Source organism: Strigops habroptila, chromosome 1, assembly GCF_004027225.2.
Source record: "Strigops habroptila isolate Jane chromosome 1, bStrHab1.2.pri, whole genome shotgun sequence".
Classification (NCBI taxonomy): domain Eukaryota; kingdom Metazoa; phylum Chordata; class Aves; order Psittaciformes; family Psittacidae; genus Strigops; species Strigops habroptila.
Window position 1 is genome coordinate 49,819,352 of NC_044277.2, and position 20,796 is coordinate 49,840,147.

At 37.7% G+C, this 20,796-nt stretch overlaps 1 protein-coding gene across 3 annotated transcripts; it reads left to right on the forward strand.

The window, feature by feature from the left end:
• The first annotated feature begins 7 nt into the window (after window positions 1-7).
• Window positions 8-17,910, forward strand: NDC80 (NDC80 kinetochore complex component). 3 transcript variants are annotated; one of them, XR_003991977.1, is made up of 18 exons: window positions 9-311; window positions 1,472-1,579; window positions 2,027-2,113; window positions 2,799-2,922; window positions 3,043-3,215; window positions 5,703-5,805; window positions 6,627-6,716; window positions 7,749-7,842; window positions 9,026-9,132; window positions 10,232-10,376; window positions 10,657-10,862; window positions 12,065-12,217; window positions 12,495-12,584; window positions 13,086-13,178; window positions 14,076-14,206; window positions 14,707-14,809; window positions 15,152-16,926; window positions 17,181-17,910. XR_003991977.1 is itself a non-coding variant. In XM_030490348.1 (17 exons), the coding sequence occupies exons 2-17, from the start codon at window positions 1,482-1,484 to the stop codon at window positions 15,272-15,274; spliced, it is 1,920 nt and encodes a 639-aa protein (XP_030346208.1). In that variant the 5' UTR covers window positions 8-311; window positions 1,458-1,481; the 3' UTR covers window positions 15,275-17,910. The 3 variants fall into 3 exon arrangements, 2 of the variants coding, with proteins under 2 accessions (XP_030346208.1, XP_030346200.1); XM_030490348.1 differs by having other exon boundaries at window positions 8-311; window positions 1,458-1,579; window positions 15,152-17,910; XM_030490340.1 differs by having other exon boundaries at window positions 15,152-17,910.
• Window positions 17,911-20,796: the final 2,886 nt, after the last annotated feature.

Consider the following 20,796-nt stretch of genomic DNA (forward strand, 5'->3'; position numbering starts at 1 on the left):
TCTTTATCCTTCTTCGTCGCTCCGCTGTGACGTAGGCGCTGCGGCGCGCTGCGTGACGTGTCGGCGGGTGGATTTGAAACGGCGGGGACGGCGCCGGCCGTAACGGTCGGGCTGTGGGGACGGGGCTCTCCGGAGCGCAGGCCTTCCCACCCAGGCGGCGGGGACAGGCCCGGGGCCGCGGCCGCGCCGCGCACCGGGGGAAAGCCGGGGCTTTGAAGAGGCCGGGCCCGGCGGCGAGTATCGGCGTGTTGGCGTGTAAACGCGCCTGGATTCTCTGTTTGCGTTTGGTACGGATTAACCGCGCTGTTAATGTAAGTGAAAGCAGTTGTGCCCAATTCTGCCCATTTTTTCCTGCTGGAGTGTGGGCGCTAACAAACTGCTCTTAAACCAGCCGCTTGGTATGTTAATGAAGACAACTTTGTCTGCTTTGCGTCGCTGGTAAAGGAATGGAAGAATGTCGATTCTTCTGTGAGGTCGTGGGTAAACCACCCTGTGAAGCGTCCTAAGCTAAACTTCTGTCATGGTTTGCGAGAAGTGGAACTAGAAATGTGATTGTGAAAAAGAGTTTATATTTATAATGTGTTTTGGTAGTGTTTATAATGAAGGGCTTTTTTGATTGCTTTATAATTCAGTCATTTGAGCCCATCCCATTCAGACATTTGAGCTCTCTGTAGAGGGCAAAAGTTGGCATTTTTTTCTGAGTTAATTCTATTTACCTCAAAATCTCACTTAATGCCACTGTGGGGACAGTTCAATGCTTGCAGTTTTATTTATATTTTGTGTGTGTAGTCTGAAGATAACCATAATGCTCCATCCCTGGAAGTGTTCAAGGCCAGGCCGGACAGGGCCTTGAGCTACCTAGTGTAGTGTGAGGTGTCCCTGCCCATGCAGGGGGGTTGGAACGAGATGATCTTAAGGTCCTTTCCAGCCCAAACTGTTCTATGATTCTATACTATTTCAGAACAGGCTTTCTAGTCATTGTGCAAAGATACTGTGAGATCATTTTGCAAAATCAATAAGCAGGCTCAGAATTAGGGGCTAAGGAATAGATGGACGGCTGAAGTGCTAGGAACAGTAGTCATTTAAATGTGGCTTTCCTTCCAGCTGATTAGACTGAAAAACTTCTTAAGCCGTTTTGCTTTTGGAACCTGTAGGTTAGAAGTTACCACAGATGAGTAAAGGCAAAATAGTAGGTTTGGAACAAGTGCTGGCACTTTCATCAATAAAACAGTTAATTTGAAAGGCTGTGGCTGCTGCTACCTAGTTCTGGAGTCTGATAAACATTTTTTGTGTGTGTGTTAATTTATATTTTTTGAAGAGAACCTAATGTTTTTTGGAACTGTCACACTGGTTGGCCCGAAGTACTGTTCTACTTGTTTGTTCTGACCCTTTATAAAGTCATTGTGGTGTTTAAAAATGCAAATATTCTTGGATCCTGAATTTTCCAATACTGACAGGTTTTGATTTACAGTTTAGTCACAATGAGACGAAGCTCAATTATTGCCGGCAGCTCTGGTCGGCAGTCTGTGATGGCACTGCGAGTGCAGGACAACAAGATGGGTCTTCAAACACCTCAGATGTAAGTGTTGCTTATCATTTGCTAAGAAGAGGTATATAAAACTAACTCTAAAGAGATTTACTGTAGTGTGTTTGGGTGTCTAAGTAGCAGCTAAAAAAAAACATGAACAGCAAAAAGAAAACGTTCTGCAGATAAAGATATTTGCACGAGTTCTGCAAAAAATTTTCTTTAATCTATTTGTATACCCATGATATGTCTCAAATTGTAACGCTTTTCCTTACTATTTCTTTAGAGGTAGCTGGGGGAGGGCATGTGTATGGAATGTATACTTACATATCTTCTGCAAGAAGAAGTCATGATAATTAACAAATAAAATCACTTGGCTTTTCTGAGATGCTGCTATGCTGAAGATGCTTAGGCTTATATGCATGTGTTTATAGTTTTCTTACATGAGCAAAACATGAAATGGTAGAAATACTCACTTGAATCCTTCTCCCTATCCCTCAGGAAGGAGAGAGGTACGTTTGGGAAGCTAAACATGAGCAAACCTACACCTGGAACTTCGGAAAGGAAAGTCAGCTTTTTTGGCAAGAGGTATTAAGTGCTTTGGATCGCTGTAATGTAAATTAAAACAATAACACTCCCACACCATTTTGTATTCTTTGTCTCTCAATTGCTTTTTGTTACAGGGAATAATGGATCTGAGGCTAGCAAACCTTCAGATCTGCCTTCCTCCATGCTTTGATCACTAAACAATAATGTCGTGGAGTAGGAATTGCTCCGAGAGCTGTTCTTCCTCCTGGGAATGATATGCATTGCAGACCTTAAGAGGTCCTCAATACATTTGCCTGTTTAAGGAAGAACAGTGTCTTCAGTACAGTCTGCTTTAGGTCTCCTATTCTCTGAGATGCAAACCTTCCAAAAGTCTATAGTCTTTCAGCTTAGTTCATGGTTTTCTGTATTCCAGTGTCTTGCAAGGATCTTCTTTCATAGGACCCTGCTGTTGCAAGGATCTACTCCTTTTAAATATTCCTTAAATACTTTAGTCTTTATATTTTCTTCAATAAACTGAAGAAAATATTCACCTAGGATGCAGTAATCCCTCTGTTGAATGTGTGCATCATGGATTCCAGGTTGCTGTTGTTTTTCCAATCATCATAAATAAAGAGAAACCTTCAGGCATCGAAACATAAAAATAGCAACTGTAGTGACTTAAACGTTAAGAGAGTCCTCCTTTATTTGTATTGTCACAAGAACTGTATGTATTTTTTGTTCTTAGAACTAGTGGGGTTGGAGGCTCACGCAACAGTCAGTATGGTGTGTTTGGTACAGAAAAGATCAAGGATCCCAGGCCACTTCATGACAAGGCATTCATCCAACAGTGTATCAAGCAGCTTTGCGAGGTAACTTTTTAACTTATTCTAAAAGTATGTTGTTAGGCATAAAAGATGCTAATCAGAATATTTCTTTTTCACGGTTTCAACTTTAGATGTTTAGTGACTAATATGCCATGTTTCTTTCAGTTTCTTGTTGAGAATGGTTATGCCCATAATGTTTCCATGAAATCACTACAGTCTCCATCAGTTAAGGACTTTTTAAAAATCTTCACTTTTGTCTATGGATTTCTTTGCCCTTCCTATGAACTGCCTGACTCCAAATTTGAAGAGGAAGTTCCCAAAGTTTTTAAAGAGCTTGGGTAAGATTATTATTGTTAGTCTGTTATGCTAAATAGATATGACACAGCTAGAAAATTAAAAGCTAAGAATTCTGCATGATAGCTGGGGAGAATGGATAGGCTTCATTATACCTCTGAAACTACAATGTTGTGGTTACTTTGGTTAATTTTTGTTTAGCTCCAAGTTTAATCTCTGGAGTAACTGATTCTCTGATTCTCAGACTCTACTATACATTTTATATTTGAACTTAAAGAACTACAGGTTGTTGGAAGCTGGCTTTGTAATGTAAAATCTAATTATTTGTCTTTATGTCTTTTAAAATTTGAAAGACAGACACAAATCCTCCACTCCCTGGAAGACTTCAAAGCCAGGTTGGACAGGGCTTTGAGCAGTCTGGTCTAGTGGAAGGTGTCCCTGCCCATGGCAGGGGGTTGGAACTAAATGGAATTTAAGGTCCCTTCCAACCCAAACCATCCTATGGTTCTATGAAAACTTTTTAACAGACTGTTCTGGTTCATTCTGTTAAAATCCAAGAACTAAAAAAAAACAATTTCAGAATGTTTGATTAGTTAAAAATAACTTTTCCTGTAATTTCTCTGTTTGCTTTCAAAGCAGAGAGTGGAAATAATAAAAATCACCACTGAGGTGAAAAAAAACACTAAGTAGCTGGGTGTTGTAATCTTGTTCAATAAGTGTTTGGAACCAGTAATGCACCGAAACTTCCCAAGAAAGAAAATCCTCTGCTTATTGATAACAGTGAATTTTTAGGTCTTAGTAAAAAAAGTGAAGTGTATTTTGCTAGTGTAGATTTGAGCCCATGATGGTGTGAAAGCACTAGGACTCCTTAGATATAGGTATAAATCTGTTCACTTCTCAGTATTTTAATAAAATCTTGTTTTAACCTATAACATTTGAAACTGCTGACCTAGCTGTGAGGTTGAAAGGGAGGTTGTTCTCAAGAGGCTTTACTCTGCTGCATCAAGAGTGTAATCCTCCATAAAAAGGCTTGTTTTGAGAACTCGCTTCAGGTTGTCTTTTGAAAGTTAGAAAATGGACCTAAATAATTAATTTTTAAAGATTCTTAGCCTGAATGGCTCATGAGCACTTATTTATAACTATCAGTTTATCAGTAGCTGCCTGTTCTATGTTCTTAAAATAACTTTAGGCAGCAGTCAATCTAAAGACGGAATAAAGTCTGCACTTCTTTGTTCCTTGATATATAGAAGATTGAGATAATGTCTGTAATTAGCATGGTCCATATTTTTAGTATGTTAATACTTTGATATGCAACTGTTCTAAAATTCTTCTCTGTAATTGCATGACATTAAGCTGATAATCAGCTCTTTTGTTTTCAAAGTGCCTTTGACTCAAGAAACAAGAATCTTGCCCTCTAAGAACGGGACTCCTGTGTATCAATTTGTTTTCATATATTAGGAAATCCTTCAGGCTTGCACACCCAGTTTGGAAGTCTAAACATCATCTATTGACTATTACTCCCTCCCTCATGTTTGCCTTTCCTTTGAAGTCTTTGTCTCATCATGAATCACCCCATGCTTACAGGTTACCCACTCCTTTTTCCTTAGTACTGCAGTGCCCATCTTTCCTCTGTATGGGAGGCTAAGGAGTGCATGAAGGGACTAAGGAATGTGCGAAGGAATAGTTTAAATTGCTTTTTTATGAGGCCTTAATTGTTCCTAATCTTTGAATATACAAAAGTCCATTTCTTCAATCATTTCTTCAATAGTGAGCCAGTAGAGGGAGGTGATTGTCCCACTATACACTGACTGGTGTGGCCCTGCCTTGAATATTGTGTGCAGTTTTGGGCACCTCAATATAAGAAGGGCATCAAGCTATTAAAGTGTGTCCAGAGGAGGGTGGCCAAGATGGTGAAAGGCTTTGAGGGCAAGACTTATGAGGATCAGCTGAGGTCACTTAGTTTGTTTAGCCTGGAGAAGAGAAGGCTGAGGGGGGTGACCGTTGCAGTCTACAGCTTCCTCAAGAAGGGCAGCAGAGGGTGAGCTGCTGATCTCCTCTGTGGTGACCAGCAGTAATACACAAGGAAATGGAATGAAGCTGTGTCAGAGGAGGTTCAGATTGGACATTAGGAACAGGCTTTTTACCAAGAGGGTGGTCACTTACTGGAACAGGCTCCCCGGGAAAGTGGTCACAGCACCAACACTGTCAGAGTTCAAGGAGCATCTGGACAACGCTTAGTCATATGGTTTAGTTTTAGTAGTCCTGCAAAGAGCAGGGAGTTGGACTCAATTCTTCTGGGTCACTTCCAACTTGAGATATTCTTTGAATTGCAAAATGAGAAACCCATGGTAATTAAATAAAATAGTGCTGTAAGAACTCAGCTTACCTCCTTTGATGTATATTATAAAGTACAATTGAGTTTGTTCTTCATCTGTGCCTTGATCTACATGTAGATTGTTGTCTTCATGTCTACTTGTTTTTCATCACTGTTTGCCACAGCTATTAAAAATGTATTTTCTTTGGCCTTGTAGGTACCCCTTTGCTTTGTCAAAAAGCTCCATGTACACAGTGGGAGCACCACATACGTGGCCTCAGATTGTGGCAGCTTTGGTGTGGTTAATTGATTGTGTCAAGGTAACATTTGTCCTTTTTAAGCCAAATGTTTCCACTTTTTGGGCTGGAATGTTCATTTCAATACAGATCTCTTAAATGCTTTCTAAATATTTCTTTGATATTTATATACAGAAAAAAGTAGGTGTTCTTTCCTGCTATCTGGGAGCTAGTCCTTAGCCTTACTTTTAGTATTGAGTTTTTAATGTTATGTTATGATATTTTGTTTACTGTGTGCACTGGATAAATTTGTGTATGAGAGGTGTGGAGGGAGACGATGACTTATACGTAAAAACATGAAAAGTTAATGGGTGTAATCATGCATCTTCAGTGCATATCATCTTGTGACATCTGCCATCTTCTCCTACATTTGAAATCTAAAGATGGAATTTTCATTAGCAATTATTCAAGTGTTCTGCGATTGTTTTACAGAGTGGGGTGGGTTTGTGTTTGGGAGGGGTTTGTTTGTTTGTTTGTTTGTTAAAGTGTTAACTCTGTTGCTGCTCAGGTCTGAGCAAAATTTGGAATCTGTACTAGAAGTTCACCACAGCTGAACTGGTCACACGTAAAAACCCTGTCTTCTATGCTGAAAAGACACATTGGCTTAGCAAGGCAATTTGGCAGTGTTGAATTTGGAGTTAATGCCTTTTTACCTGGGCTTTTAATCAACTAAACACAGGCTTATTACCCTGATGTGATTGGTCACATTCTGAAGCAGCATCTTTATACCTGCTTGCTGAAATCCTAATCCAGTGTTACTCTGCTTCTTATCATGAACATGAAACTAATATGAAAGCTAATGGAGATCTTCACACTTACTCTTTGTGTGCACCTGTGCCTTTCAGTTGTATGCTGCCATGAGAGAAAATGCACCATCGTTTGATGACGGACAGAACAAGGGAGGAGAGATAGATGATGGAATTGTACATAATAAGGTACCATGATTATCAGAGCTGTTCAACTGAATTTTTCCATATGCTGTAACAACACAACTGAAATACAACACAACAATTTTATCCGAATTTATATATTCTGTTCTGGTTTATATTCACAGAGTTCTCTAGGAAGTATAGTGTCATTATATAAAAAGTCTGATCAACTAGTTTTACAGAGTATAGTGTAACGACAGTAACTTCATTATCAATATGGTGGCTCTTGCAGATACCTACTCAGTTCACCATTTAAAAATTGGTCGTAATATTTAATTTTCGAGCCACAGAATAGAGTGGCAATGTAATTCAGGCACTTAAAAATGCAGCAGCTTACTTTCTTTAAAATTTATCGTAGATTATTAGTACTACTCAGATTTAACTCAAGGTCAACCCACAACAGATGTTTGGAAGGGATTGTATGATGTGCAAAAAATCAAATCAGAATTTTGGACTAAGGTTAGAAATCTGACAGTTGACAAGTAAAAATGCTTTAAAACTTATACCCTGATACATATGCATATATGTTGAAACAAAATTTTACAATACTGTTGTAATTGCTTCTGAAAGATCTGTAGTTTAAAGTCTCCAGTAAATTCTTCTTGCATAAACTTTAATTCTAGATCAGTACTCTTGACATCTGCATATCTGAATTACAGTGGTCATACTTAGCTCTGTTAAACAGACCTACACTTTTCATAAACGAGCATGAGAGGATCATATGCTTCAAGATATTAAATTCTTAAATTTTGTATCTACCATCATTGTTAAGTATCACAGAAAAATGTATCGAGTATTTCCAGACCTTTCTTAATGTGAATTCTAGACATCACCTCCTGCCAGGATATAATCTGTTGACGTTCTGTGTTTTAAGTGAGGGGAAAAATGTTGATATTTTTTTTTTACAGAAGTGCCGTCAAACCAGTGAAAGGTATTTTTGATGTCAGTTCAATCCCATGGCTTGAGTAGATTTAGACTATGTAGATATTTTACAGCCCTTTGAATTGTTGAAATGAAAACTTTTTAAACTGTTTTCAGGTCTTCATGGATTACTGTGTGAAGTGCTATGAGCAATTCATGAAAGGGGGAGATACTTTTGAAGAACTAGATGCAGAAGTGCAGTCAAAATTGAGTAAGTTTTCGTGTTTTAATGAAGTATTTCTGTTACTAGTTTCTTTCCTCTTAGCAGCAGTTTTGCTCAGTTTACATGTAAAAGTGATCTGAAGTAGGGGAAGCCAAAATTCCCAAGCACCTTTCAGTCACTGTGAGTCTATTCTTCCTTTTTTATGCATTGTTACTAGTACAGACAGATGGGTCATGCTCTGCTATCAGCTATACCTGTGTAACCCTATTGTTTTCATGGCTTTGTGACAGAAAAGCAGTATACAGTTCTTCAGATGCAAATTCCATCTATGCAGATGTTCTTGTTTGTCTGACAAAATTAACAGTTAAAAAAAATATATTACCAGAGGGTGCACAGTTGATGAGTAACGAAGTTCAGCTTCTACAAGCTCTGAAAACAGCTTGCAAGTGTTCCAAACTGTTGTTAAGGTTCCCATATATGATTCTCCATGCAACCATGTTTATCTTCATGGAGATGGAAAAGGTTTTTTTGGTTTTTGGGGTGTTTTTTGTTTGGGTTTTTTTTTTTTCTTAATTATTTGTTTCATCACCTACAGAAATACAAACAGATTATGAGAACAAGGAGGAAAAATAGTTCTTGCTTTCTGTGCCCTTCTATGAAAAGCCAGACTAAAGACACTTCTGTTGCAAGCTGGAGTCATCAGTTGGAGAGATAACAAGCTACCAGATTGTTATTAGATATTAGTAGGAAAATGTAAACATGCCATTGTTTAGCAGACACTGAGGAAAGTAAGGGAAAAAAATGTCTCAAGAGGCAAGGAAGTATGTGGATGAGAAACAAGTATACAAATCAGCCTACCTTGTGAACCTGGAATAGATGGAACTTGCCTAACAAACACTATCTTGTAGTGTGGGCTATATGACAGTTTGGAAACTGACCTCGCATGAGTGATTTTGACCTCTTAAGAAATAAGTTTTTCAGTCCTCATGTCGTATCTTGTTTGTTTCGGATTTTTTGCCTATTTGCTTTGCAATGGAAGTGTGCAAGGTTTTTCTGATGGCTTCGTTAGTAGTTTTGGTTGGGCTTGTTTGTTGGTGGTTTTGTTGCTTTAAAATAATTGTCCAGATAATGGGTATTTACTGTGCTGAAGCTAAAGCACAGATACTCAGATTAGGTGATGATATTCAGTGAGACTAATTTGTAACTTCTACCCTTTTTCATCCCACCCCAGAGGATTTATTTAATATAGATGAATTCCAGATAGAAGGTTTAGCAGCTGACAACAAAAGGCTTCATGAAGAGATTGCAAGACTAGAAAAAGAAAAGGAAAATGAGCCGGTTAGTAAATTGTGTCTACACTTGTTTATATGGTGGAGTTGAATTTTCTGTTATTGACCATTATTGATTGTTGTTAAGCAAAGATGCTGATGATATATTAAAAAAATGGAAAATTATTTTCAGTGCTCTGAGATTTTAATTAGGTTATTACAGATTCTGTACCATTAACTCAAGGCATTTACTGTGGAATCTTCAATCAATGTTTGATATTGTGCAGATATTATCAGGTAATGAAATCTTGCATTGACTGATATTAATAGGATAGTTGAACCACTTTTTCTGAACTTCAACATTATTTTTTCAAAACATGTTGGTATGAAAACTCCTTAGGAATCAGAAGGACTTTTTATAAGAGCAGGTAGTGACAGGACAAGGGGTAGTGGCCTCAAACTGAAAGAGGGTAGATTTAGATGAGATATTAGGAAGAAACTCTTCACTATGGGCTTGGTGAGGCACAGAAACAGGTGCCCAGAGAAGCTGTGGCTGCCCCATGCCTGGAAGTGTTCGAGGCCAGGTTGGACAGGGCTTGGAGCAACCTGGTCTAGTGGAAGGTGTTCCTCCCTGTGGCAAGTGGGTTGGAACTGAATGATCTTTAAGATCCCTTCCAACCCAAACCAGTCTATGGCTCAACAGTTAAGTATATTTTAAGGAAAATTTTTTGTTCGAAAAGTTGGATTCTGCTTTTAATACATCATTAGTTCAAAAATAGTTAATGGCTGTGCAGCTGGCAAACTGAGACTCCTGTCTACTGTGCAAAATGGGCTGCTTGTGTTCCCAGCTTTTTGTAGCTTTCTGCCCTTTTTGTATTATTATACTTAAGCTGTGAATTACCTGTAGTAAGAAATTTATTAATGCAATGCCTAATCAAATCAAAGACTAAATGCAAGAACTAAGGTACAAACCATATTTTCAGACTTTTTTGTTATTACTTTAAAGATACTTAACTAGATTCAGCTGTCACAGATCAAATTTATTAAAGTTCTTTAATTTTATATTTATACTATTGAAGTTTACTGATTAACCTATTTTCTTGTCTGCAAAGTAAGACCATTATTTTAGATAAATATAATAATGGCTGTTCTTTCAATCCATTGACTAGGATCGTAGAGTATCACTACGAAATGTGAAAGCATCTCTTCAAGCAGATGTCCAGAAATACCAGGCTTATTTGGCTAATCTGGAATCTCATACAGCCATCCTTGATCAAAAAATGGAAGGTGTTAATGAGGAAGTTGAGACAGCGGGTAAGGCGGCTTTGGTCACAAATGCAATACTGAAGCTAGAAATAGGTTTAAAATAATTGTAATTCTTAGTATCAGGATAGAGAGAGATACTTATTGTAAGATGATGGCACAAATAACTTTGCAAAATGGGTTGCTAGTAGTGATTGTTATTTGGCTGATAGCTGCTTGTACACTAGAGTAACGAAATAGTTATTATTTACTAATAAAAATACAGAGAGATGAGGTTTAACTATATAGGCTGGTATTCTACATACATTTCACAAATGTTTTGTAAACTTAGAAATGGAAGTAGAAGCAATGAAGCAGGAGAATGCCCGGCTCCAGCACATCTTTGATAACCAAAAGTACTCAGTTGCGGACATTGAGAGAATAAATCATGAGAGAAATGAGTTGCAGCAAACCATTAACAAGCTGACAAAGGAAGTGGAAGCAGAAGAACATCAGCTGTGGAATGAAGAGCTGAAATATGCTAGGAATAAAGAGGCGGTATGTGAAAACCCTGCTACACTGAGAGGTGGCTATCAGTTTTCATCATGCAAGCTTAAACCTGGGACTTGGACTATTGCTAACTTCTTTCCTAAATAATCTTAACAGTAGCATAGATGTGTCTTAATAGCCTAAAGCGACAAGAATGGCTTCTGTTTACAATCTCGCTGAAAAAATGTGAGGTGGTTGTTTTTGTTTTGTGGGTGTTTCCCCCCCCCCCCCCCCCCTTTCTGTTTTGAGCATAATGGAACTGTATTCTTTCCATTTTTTTTTTCCTGCATCATAAGGGACATAGCTAGAATGTGCCCCACTGTCAGGTCTCACTGTTGTAGCATCAAGAACTTTGATAACATTAGCAATTTCAGGATAATGTTAAGATTTCATGGCAAGGAAGTAATGCAAAACTAGAGCTTTAAATCAGTATCTGCATGCATTTAGTGCCGGATTGGTCCCTTATATGGAAAGTCTAATAGATTTTAAGGGCCAAAGTCAGTTCCTTCAAACAGAGTGAAAGGATGTGGTCCTATAAGTGGTGGGATTTAAAAGCTTCTGCTTTGCTAAATGGAGAACTAAAGAACTTGCATTTGGCAGGGCTACCCTTTATCAAACACTTGCTATTAAGTTAAATTCCTCATACTGTGAAAGTATGAAGCACATAAAACTATAAAAAAATACTTCTGGGTTTTGGTGTTTGCATGTAAATGGCACTCGTTAATCAGAACATAGAGCATTTAGTAAGCTTTGGCTAGAGGTATGCTCAAGTGTTATTAGGATATGTGGCTTTTCCTGTCAAAACTAACAAGAAAAGCATATCAATGTGATGACTGATCATTGCTTTAGTTATTTGTATTCTTTTCAAGCACGCTTTTCCTTCCTTATCAACTAATCCTCGAAAAGCTGAGGCACCAAAAAATACAGCAGATTATTAGGGAAAAACCGCAGATGAAGCCATTCAGTCTCACCCATACACACTGGAAACTTTGAAGAGCAAATTCTGAAAGAATCATAAAACAGCACTTAATCAAAGCAGCACAAACTGCTGGATTGTCAGTACATACAGCTTTTGCATACTGTGGTATGACATGGAATCATGTTTCTACACAGCAACTCAGAAATCTGTTTAAACCTCTATATGTGTAATTTTTGCAAAGCTTTCCACTTGTATTTTCTGTATGATTTTTGCCCTTTTCTCCTCTGAGCAGATTGAAATGCAGCTGGCGGAGTACCATAAACTGGCTCGAAAGCTGAAATTAATTCCAGTAAGTGCTGAGAATTCCAAAGGCCACGACTTTGAGATTCAGTTTAATCCTGACGCAGGACCAAGTTGCCTAGTCAAATACAGAACTCAGATCAAGGTAAGTAAAGCCAACAGTAAATTTTTCTGTTAACCACTCTCAAAAAAATGTTTATTTGGAAATGCTGGAAAGGTCTCTCTTAACCTCTCCATGAAACTTAATTGAAAAGGCTTGTGTGATGCATTGCCATAACTACACTATAATATAGGAACGAAAATTGGTGTTGTAGGGTGTAGCAGCCTAAATAAAAACAGGAGAGGGAAGAGATGTACTGAGATACATCTTAGTTCAAACAAAAAAATTGCATTAACCAGATCTTCTTATATGTGTATTACAGGGTCCCCTTATGGAGATCATAAACCAGACTGAGGAAGAAATTAGGAAAGCTACTCAACAGAAAATGGCTTTGGAAGATACTTTGGAACAGGTCTGTTGGTTAATGAAGATTAGGACTAAAACACTGTAATGTTACCTGCTGGTCTCATTTGGCCTTTTGCATGGGTGAAGTGTGGTGTAGTGGGTTGGTTTTGTTGGGTTTTCTTGTTGGGTTGAGATGGGGTTTTTTTGGGGTGGAAGGCAAGTACTGTGAGAAGATTGCTTTCATTATGATGAAACCTAAAAGTTTTTGTGAGACTTAGGTCTCCTTCTGTTGGTTTAAATACTATGTATTCCCTGCAGTGAAGATTATGCAGCTTACTTATATTTGACCATAAACATTGGAAAGATTTGATTTTAATAAGTTGCCCATTCCAATCTCTTGTGTGGCTTACCATTGCTGACAAGTTGTCATCAGGAAGATTTTTAGCAATATTGGGTTCAGGATGGTTTAAATATTTCTAGGCTACCACATCGATTGCTTGTGATCACATGGGTTTATACGTTGGAATTCTTTTGGAATTATACTTTCTTGGTCATGTTTTCATTTTAGATGAATGTAATGGTAGTGGACAAGAAAAGCAGTGTGAAAACGCTGAAAGAAGAAGCTGAAAAGCTGGATGATCTTTACCATCAGAAGCTTAAGGTAGAACTTTATAGGTTGATGATAATCTATCCTTAATGATATCCTTAATCTTTGTATTTATACGTAAGTTTTAGGTTTGCATTTTCGTTTGTTTGGACCTCTGGCCTTGCCTTGTTCCATTCCTTTTGCAGGATTCTCTAATTCTTTTCAGAAATATTTCCATGCTACCCTAAGTGAGTCAGTTTTCACTTTCCTGTAAGAGAATCTGACATCATACTTCGGCAGATTCTGTAAATTATAAGCTACGACATCCAGTAATAAAGGTAGTGGAAATCATCTCCTGACCTCAGGATTTCTCAAAGCATGTGCTTGAAGGAGATTTTAGAGTTAACAGAATCTGCCCTGTCTATTCGGTTTGTATATAATAAATACACTTACAGGTTTTAGTAAACATGTTTAATCGCATTAAAAACTAAGGAAGAAATTATTTGACTAAAAGCACACTAAATGTTGTAATAATATAAAACTGCTGCTTTCTTGGTTTGTTTTTTTTCCTTCCCCAGTGAGAGCGGTCCCTATTCTAAGTGGCTGCTTCAGTACCTCCCAACTATCAGCATTGCTTTGGTGAGGCTGTGGTGCCCAGGAGAAAAGTGCTTTTTGAACTAAGCTAGTATTTCACATAACTGCTCTTAAAAATCAAATTCCTGACCTGTAACCACAAGAAAGGGTTATTTCATTGCTAATGTTTTTGCTTAGGTAGCTGAGGGCAATTCATTTAGTTCATACCTGAAACTTTAGGTTTGGGGGGATGTCCTTAGTTCTGAGTTTGGAGTTCCTTGTTTAAATTCTGAATTTAAGTATCAGAATGTAATCAGGTAATATAAATGAAGAAGGAAAATCCTAATTATTCCTGAGTTATACAATTTATATATTTTTCCTCTTTCCTTATGTTTACAGGAGGCAGAAGAGGAAGACCAAAAATGTGCAAGTGAACTGGAATTGTTAGAGAAGCATAAACAATTACTTGAGAGTGGTGTCAATGAAGGTCTCAGTGAAGCCACAAATGAATTGCATGACCTTCAACGACAGTAAGGCCTATAACTTCAAGTTGTTTGTGTAGTTTATTTTAGGGTTTATGTGTTCTAAGGATAAAGTCATTTTCTTGAATCCTGGAACTAAATTCCTTGCTAAGCTGACATCCATTTCAGTATATTAATTTCACAAATTCACACCTTCAGTATTTTGCTATAATATTTCTCTGCTGTATCAGAACTCCTGATACCCGTGTAATTTTTTTTCATATGTATGGTTGTAGGAAAGAAATTAGTTTGTTTCCAAACTTATGTGACAGCTACATTTTTACAGCCCTACAGTCTGGAAAAACTGTTCTGACTCTAAGGCACTTTGTTTCTTACTGGTTAGCACAATACAGTCCTTTTTCTTCTAACTCGAGTATTAATGTATAAATCTAACTTGGTTCAAGTTAAGACTAATAGAAGAAAATTATCACTGAAGATGACAATATATCAGACTTGGACTTGGTTGTTTTAGATGTCAGGAATTTAATAATTACGGACATGACTTTCAGGTATCAAGTTGTTCTGCAAACAACAACAGAAGAGAGAAGGAAAGCTGGTGATAACTTGCATCGTCTTTTAGAAGTGATTGCTAGTCATGTACTATCCACAGAGGTAAGCTAAAACTTGATATTCCTAACGAAGTCTTTCTAGAAACATTTGCAACTGCAGCTAAACACACAGAAATTAGAACTTACTTTTCCAATAAAGTAACTGCTCCACTGAGTCTGCGTTAAATAAATTTGTTGACAAAACCTTTGGCGCAAATAATCAGAACTGATCATTAAATTTCAGCAATAACATCCTGTCAAGTTTAATCTGCTTCTAGCAGACATCTTTCAGATAAGTGTTTAACTGAAATCACTTAACCTGTGCAATGACTGCTTAAAATGCTTTAGCAGAACCAGTTCAGTAGAGACCATGATAGTTCTAATAAACTTTCTATAACTCTTCTAGAAATATCTTGAAGAACAGAATGTGAAAATTGAGAAAGACTATAAGGAATTCATGTCTGAAGATCTATTGTCAACCTTGTCGGGAATTCTAGACAATTATAAAAAGAAGGCTGAAAGTCTGTAATTGCCAAAAAGGTGAAGATGAAAATTTCTGAAGCTCTGGTATGGTGCCTTCTAAAAGGATGGGTTCTTCTTGTGTTCAGCAGCGAAACTGGTTTTAAGTGTAAAGAAATGTTTTTATGAACTTTGTTTTATGGACACAAATACATTAAAAAATTGACCAATATATTTGCATTTTCTTAGAAAAAGCTTTGCTTACACTTCCTCCTAGCTATATATTAAACATGATTACAAACATCTGTTACAAGACAACTGTGGAACAACTAAATTTCGTTTTTCTCTATAATAAAATCATTTCTCTTCTGGGGACATTAGTAAGACAAGAGTACAGTTCACTTGTTACAGTAACAAGTCAGAGTGGACTTAAAGATGGAACTGCAAGTGACAGCACAAATGCAGAGGGTAGTGACAACTTGAAATACTGCAACATAAAAATAACTCCTGTTTTTTGTAAATGTGTAAGACTCCTAACTGAGAAAAGTTATGCTTTCCCTTCTTAGAGTATAGCTTGTGCATTTCCTAATACACATATATAGTTAGCACATACGCATGACTGCATATCCATCCCCAAGCCTTTCTTTTAGCAGCAAGATCAAATGTAAGCGTATTTCGGTCTCCATCTTGTTCAGTTATCTATGAAACTGCCCAGAGACGCCTCTTACGTAAGATTTCTCTTTTTTTTTTTTTTTTTTTTTTTTTAACCAAAACCTCTTTGAAAAGATCAGTAGTTACACTGTAGTCTTGTAAATAGTCTAGAGAAAGATAGTCAGTTTGAAAACAAAGCTCTGTCTCTAACTGCTCATAGTCCCAGATGAAACCTCACTGTACTACTTGAATGCATAAACCAGAGATAACTTTAAGTAGGGCAACGTGAATTCTGGCAATATAGCTAGTCAGTTGTAGATTTAGCTAATGTTCGATACATCAAAATGGTCCAAAATGAGTCTGCATTCTTAGATAGACCAGTAGGCCAGGTTCTGTTTTCTTTTTCTTCCTCAGGAATGTAGCAGTAAAATTAGTGCATGGGGAACTTCAATCCAAATACATTGAAGAAAATGTAACCCATCTCTTGAACATGTTCTTCCTTGTTCAATGCTATGTGGAAGTAGTATCTTATCGTACTCTGTATATACCTTTGTGTTGGGGGGCATGGGGGGAGAGAAGAAAAAAGTAATAAAAATTCAGCATTTATGTCTTGGTTAGTTTAGTTTATGACACCATTTTCTAATAAAAGTATTCAAGTATTTCAGTGCTTTTAAGTGATAAATATCACTGATTCAAAAAAAATAACAACTTTGCAGTCTGAACAAAAGCGTTTTAGCTGCCAATAGCTAAATGAAGTTGTTCCTTAGTTCTATAATTAGATAAAATATTTGAATGAAACATGGATCCCTAGGATATACAGCAAAACTTAACCTGGACCAAAACTTCATCTGAACACAGTCTGCAAATCGAAACCAAATTGCCTTTAGTTCTAGGCTATTTTTGCAAAGGATATATAAAACTCTTTAACATAGTGTGTGAATCTTCTGGCTCTGGTGTAAGTATTTTGTTTCATATATTATGATAATGATGGCATTATTTAAGCTTCTAACTTTCTGTTCTTTTATTGTACTGCAGACACTTAATTTGACAGCTATAAGAGTTTTCTGCCAGGTGGGTAGTATTTCTGCTTCCTTTTGTGATCCTCTTTCATTACACCTTTACAAACTTTTTTTTCTGTAACAGTCTAGTCCTTATCAAATCTCGGTTCCTTCTCTTTAGAAGCTTTCTAAAGCAATATTCTTCTAATTAAGGGAAACTGTGAGCCACTCAGAAAAATCACGTTCCTTTAAAATATGTGTTTATTTAGGGACTATTGATAGCTGTTTGTCTCTGCTTCTGTAACTGACTGTTCTTCTGTTTATTAGTATCCACAGGTTCTTTGCCATGTGAAGTAGTCAGTAGACTGAGTAAATGAAAGCAAAATAAATGTTATTTCTAAGGACTAACACTAACCCAATGGTAATGGGTTAAAAAGAATCAAGGTCATGACAACTCTATCATGTACTGGCAAATGTAATATTCTGAAATTAGCCTTCAGTAATAAAAAGTCCACATTTGTAATGTTGGCAACATGTTTTTGTTATTGGGCTGTACTGATCTGTGTGTCAGTTAAACTGAGTTGACTCTAGAACCAGCTCAGGCTTTGACCAAGATTCTGTAAAATACTGTGGGGATTTTTATCTCGTAGTACAACACAGATTAACATCAGCCAGTGTGTACTAGGTGATGCCTCTTCACATTTTAGAATGGAGGGAATTTTTCAATGCTGCTTGAACATGACTCCTGTGTGATATTTGAAGTCAGGTCATCAGTTATTTTTTATTTGTATTCTGGAATATGGCTTTTAAGTTTAGACAATAGACAGTAAAACATAATTACTGCTCTGGATTTTGGTTGTTTTGTTTCCTTTTTTTTTTGTTACCAGAATGTACCACTGGCAGCTGCTACATCTCAGTAGCATGAGTTATTTGTAATTGTTTTTGGCTTTTGTGTGGATACAGTTCCCTCACTTGTTGCTAGTGTATCTTTTTTACAGTTTACTTAATATGCCTTAAGTTTATGTATATTTACACTCAATAAAATTTCTTAAACTTCTTTCTCTGAAGGATAGATTCCTACTGCAAGTATGGAAACATGGCAGAAAAAGCACGATTAACTTGATTTTCCAGGAGGAACTATGTAATTATCTTAGCGGCAGATACTAATTCCCTGACTATCTTTCCTACTAAATGTGCATTGTGTAGAGAAAAATTATAGAAACATCTGTTTCCTATAAATTGCAAAGGAATAAAATTTGTCTTAACCTTTTAAAAAAATAGATGGATTTTTTAAAACTCTAAGGAACAGAGGTCCAAGCTGCTTTGACAACTGATTTATGCATGTAGATATGCCTTTGGCATTAATCTTCCCAACCAAACTTTTGCTATCTTAAGCATTAAAGGACTATCTCATTTATATGACCACTCTTCCTTTTAATTTTTTTTTAATCTAGTTATAAAAAGCTAACACTTGATGCTGCAGAAGCACAGTAGAACTGTGTTTATAGCTTTGTTCTTTTCTCTGGAGATGTAATTTTTCAAATTCTGCTGACAGAAACTCACATTACTGTCAAGAACTGGGTGGTTATTTTTGGAGTACTTCTTGAGTGCCACAATATAAGCCTGGTAAGGCTTTTTCACCTTTGCAGTGTCCATTCAGCTCATGTGTATGAGGCTACTCAAACCCGTCTCATTGGTTTTGCCAATGTATGGTACTGCATGTCTTTAGTTCCAAGCTGGCTAACAGGGTCTTGTTCTCCCTTAGTTCTTTAATACTTCTAGTATTTTGTGTATTTTGGTCTTTAATGGGAGATCTCATCCCTGCTCCACCTTTTGTGGTAGAATTGAAAAAGCATGTGTATATTTTTGTTGTTTTATTTCTGGAAAGAATACAAAAGAAAAGGCCAACAGCTGAAGACATTCCATTTTCAATAAGAAAAGGGAAAAACCCTTGCAGGTCCTGCATGCCCCCACAGGAGACATTCAAAACCTACCTGGAAATGTTCCTGTGTAACCTACTTTAGGTTACCCTGCCTTGGCAGGAGGGTTGGGGACTAGATTATCTCCAGAGGTCCCTTCCAACCCTAATGATTTTTGTGATTCTGTAGTGACTCTATGCAAAGCAAGAGAGATTTTGTAGGAATGGGTACTGACTACTATTTGCCTGTGTCTACACTATAGATTATTTGGTATGTAAGTATTGTCAGCGCTGCAAAGAATCTGAAGAGAATAAATATCTTACCTTTCCACTCTGCTCTGGAGAGCACTGTTTTGTTTTAATACTGGAACCCTTAATGACTTCTGTGAGAGACTGATCTGAAATCAGACTCCACTGTCCATTGTCTCAAAGATTTGTATGAGAAGTTGAGATAGAATTCCACCAATACATTGTCTCAGAGATGGGTGAGAGCAGTTGAGATAAGACTCCAATGTCCATTGCCTGGGAGAAGGCTGTGAGGAGCTGAAATGGAATTCCACCATCCATTGCCTGAGGAATGGGTGGGAAAGAGCTGAGATGAGACTCTTCTGCCCATTATCTCAAAGGTTGGTGTGAGGAATTGCTGCCCATTATCCCAAGAACTGCTGCAGACCTGCAGTTGAATAGCTGGCCGGGAGACCAGCAAAACTGGTCCACAGGAACACGTGATACATAAGGTTAAGAACATAGGTACTCCCCCCAACTTATTATAAAAGGGGAAAAAGGCAATCGAAAAAGAATATACCGCCATGAGGACAAGTCCAGAAGCACACCTTCAAAGAGACTGCCATGAGGACAACTCCATCAGGACACCCACCTCTGACGACTACTATGGACTCTTGGGGACACTGCTCCAATACCAACTACAAACCCTGAAGGACTCCCACCACCTCCAACGATGACAACGGATCCCCGGGACACTGCTGGATTCACGGTGTTGACTGACTCTCTCTCTCTCTCTGCACCCTGAATCCTTGCTTTTTTTCTGTCTTTTTTTACAATCTCTCCTATAGTTATTCCCTTTATTACAATAATTTCCCTTATTATAATAATTGTCGTCTTCTAATAAACCAACTGATTGATTACAGTACTTGACCTCGTTTGTGTCTTAATTTCACTCTTGGGATCATGAAGGAAATGGGTCCGAAACTGGAGTTTTCTCCAGTCGGACCCTGACAACTCCTTTTGATTAGGTTAATCTTTCTCGTGGCAGTAGCATAGAACAGAGAATTGTCCTGCTTTCTCAGTGCTTGTGCTCTTCAGATTTTTGGCTGTGAAAGGTTCCCGGCATGATGAAATCATGTGTTGCTAAGGTCTTTTTTCCTTGCAAATATTTCCACCGTATAGAACTATTGTATCTTCACTGGAGTTTTATATTTCAGGTGCTTGTTGAAAGTTCTGGATGATATCCATTCCTTTTCAAGGAATGAAAGGAGCACAGAAGTCTTACACAGGCCTCTGTGTCCCTCATTGGATGACGGACTACCGCTGCCTTGGCCAATGCCATATCTCAGGGAAGTCCACTGGCATCTTCAGACCTGCATCAGGAGATTGGCAGAGACTGCTCAGTCAGTCTGTGAAAACTCCTCATTTTACAGGCTTTTTCTGTAGAACTTGATTTGGCTACAGGATTTTTCTAGCAGGTGTCAGTTTGTACAACAGCAAGATCTGGCAGAAGAGTCTCTGCACACAGTTTTGCTGTCTAGTTTTTACATTTTCAGATTAAAAGTTTCTGAGAGGAATGAAAGGCAATTGTTACTTATCACAGGTCAGGCAACAGTAAAGAATGCCAAGCAGAGAAAATGGTCTAGATTTATTGCTCACAGTTGAGACTATCCACGGGAATGGTCTGACCATGGGGTACCACATAAAACATGACAGATGCCAGGTCTGTTGTGCTCCACTCCCTGTTGGAGAGCAGACCTTTTGTGAACCCCAGCTCATAAGGGTCTACCAGTCCCAGTA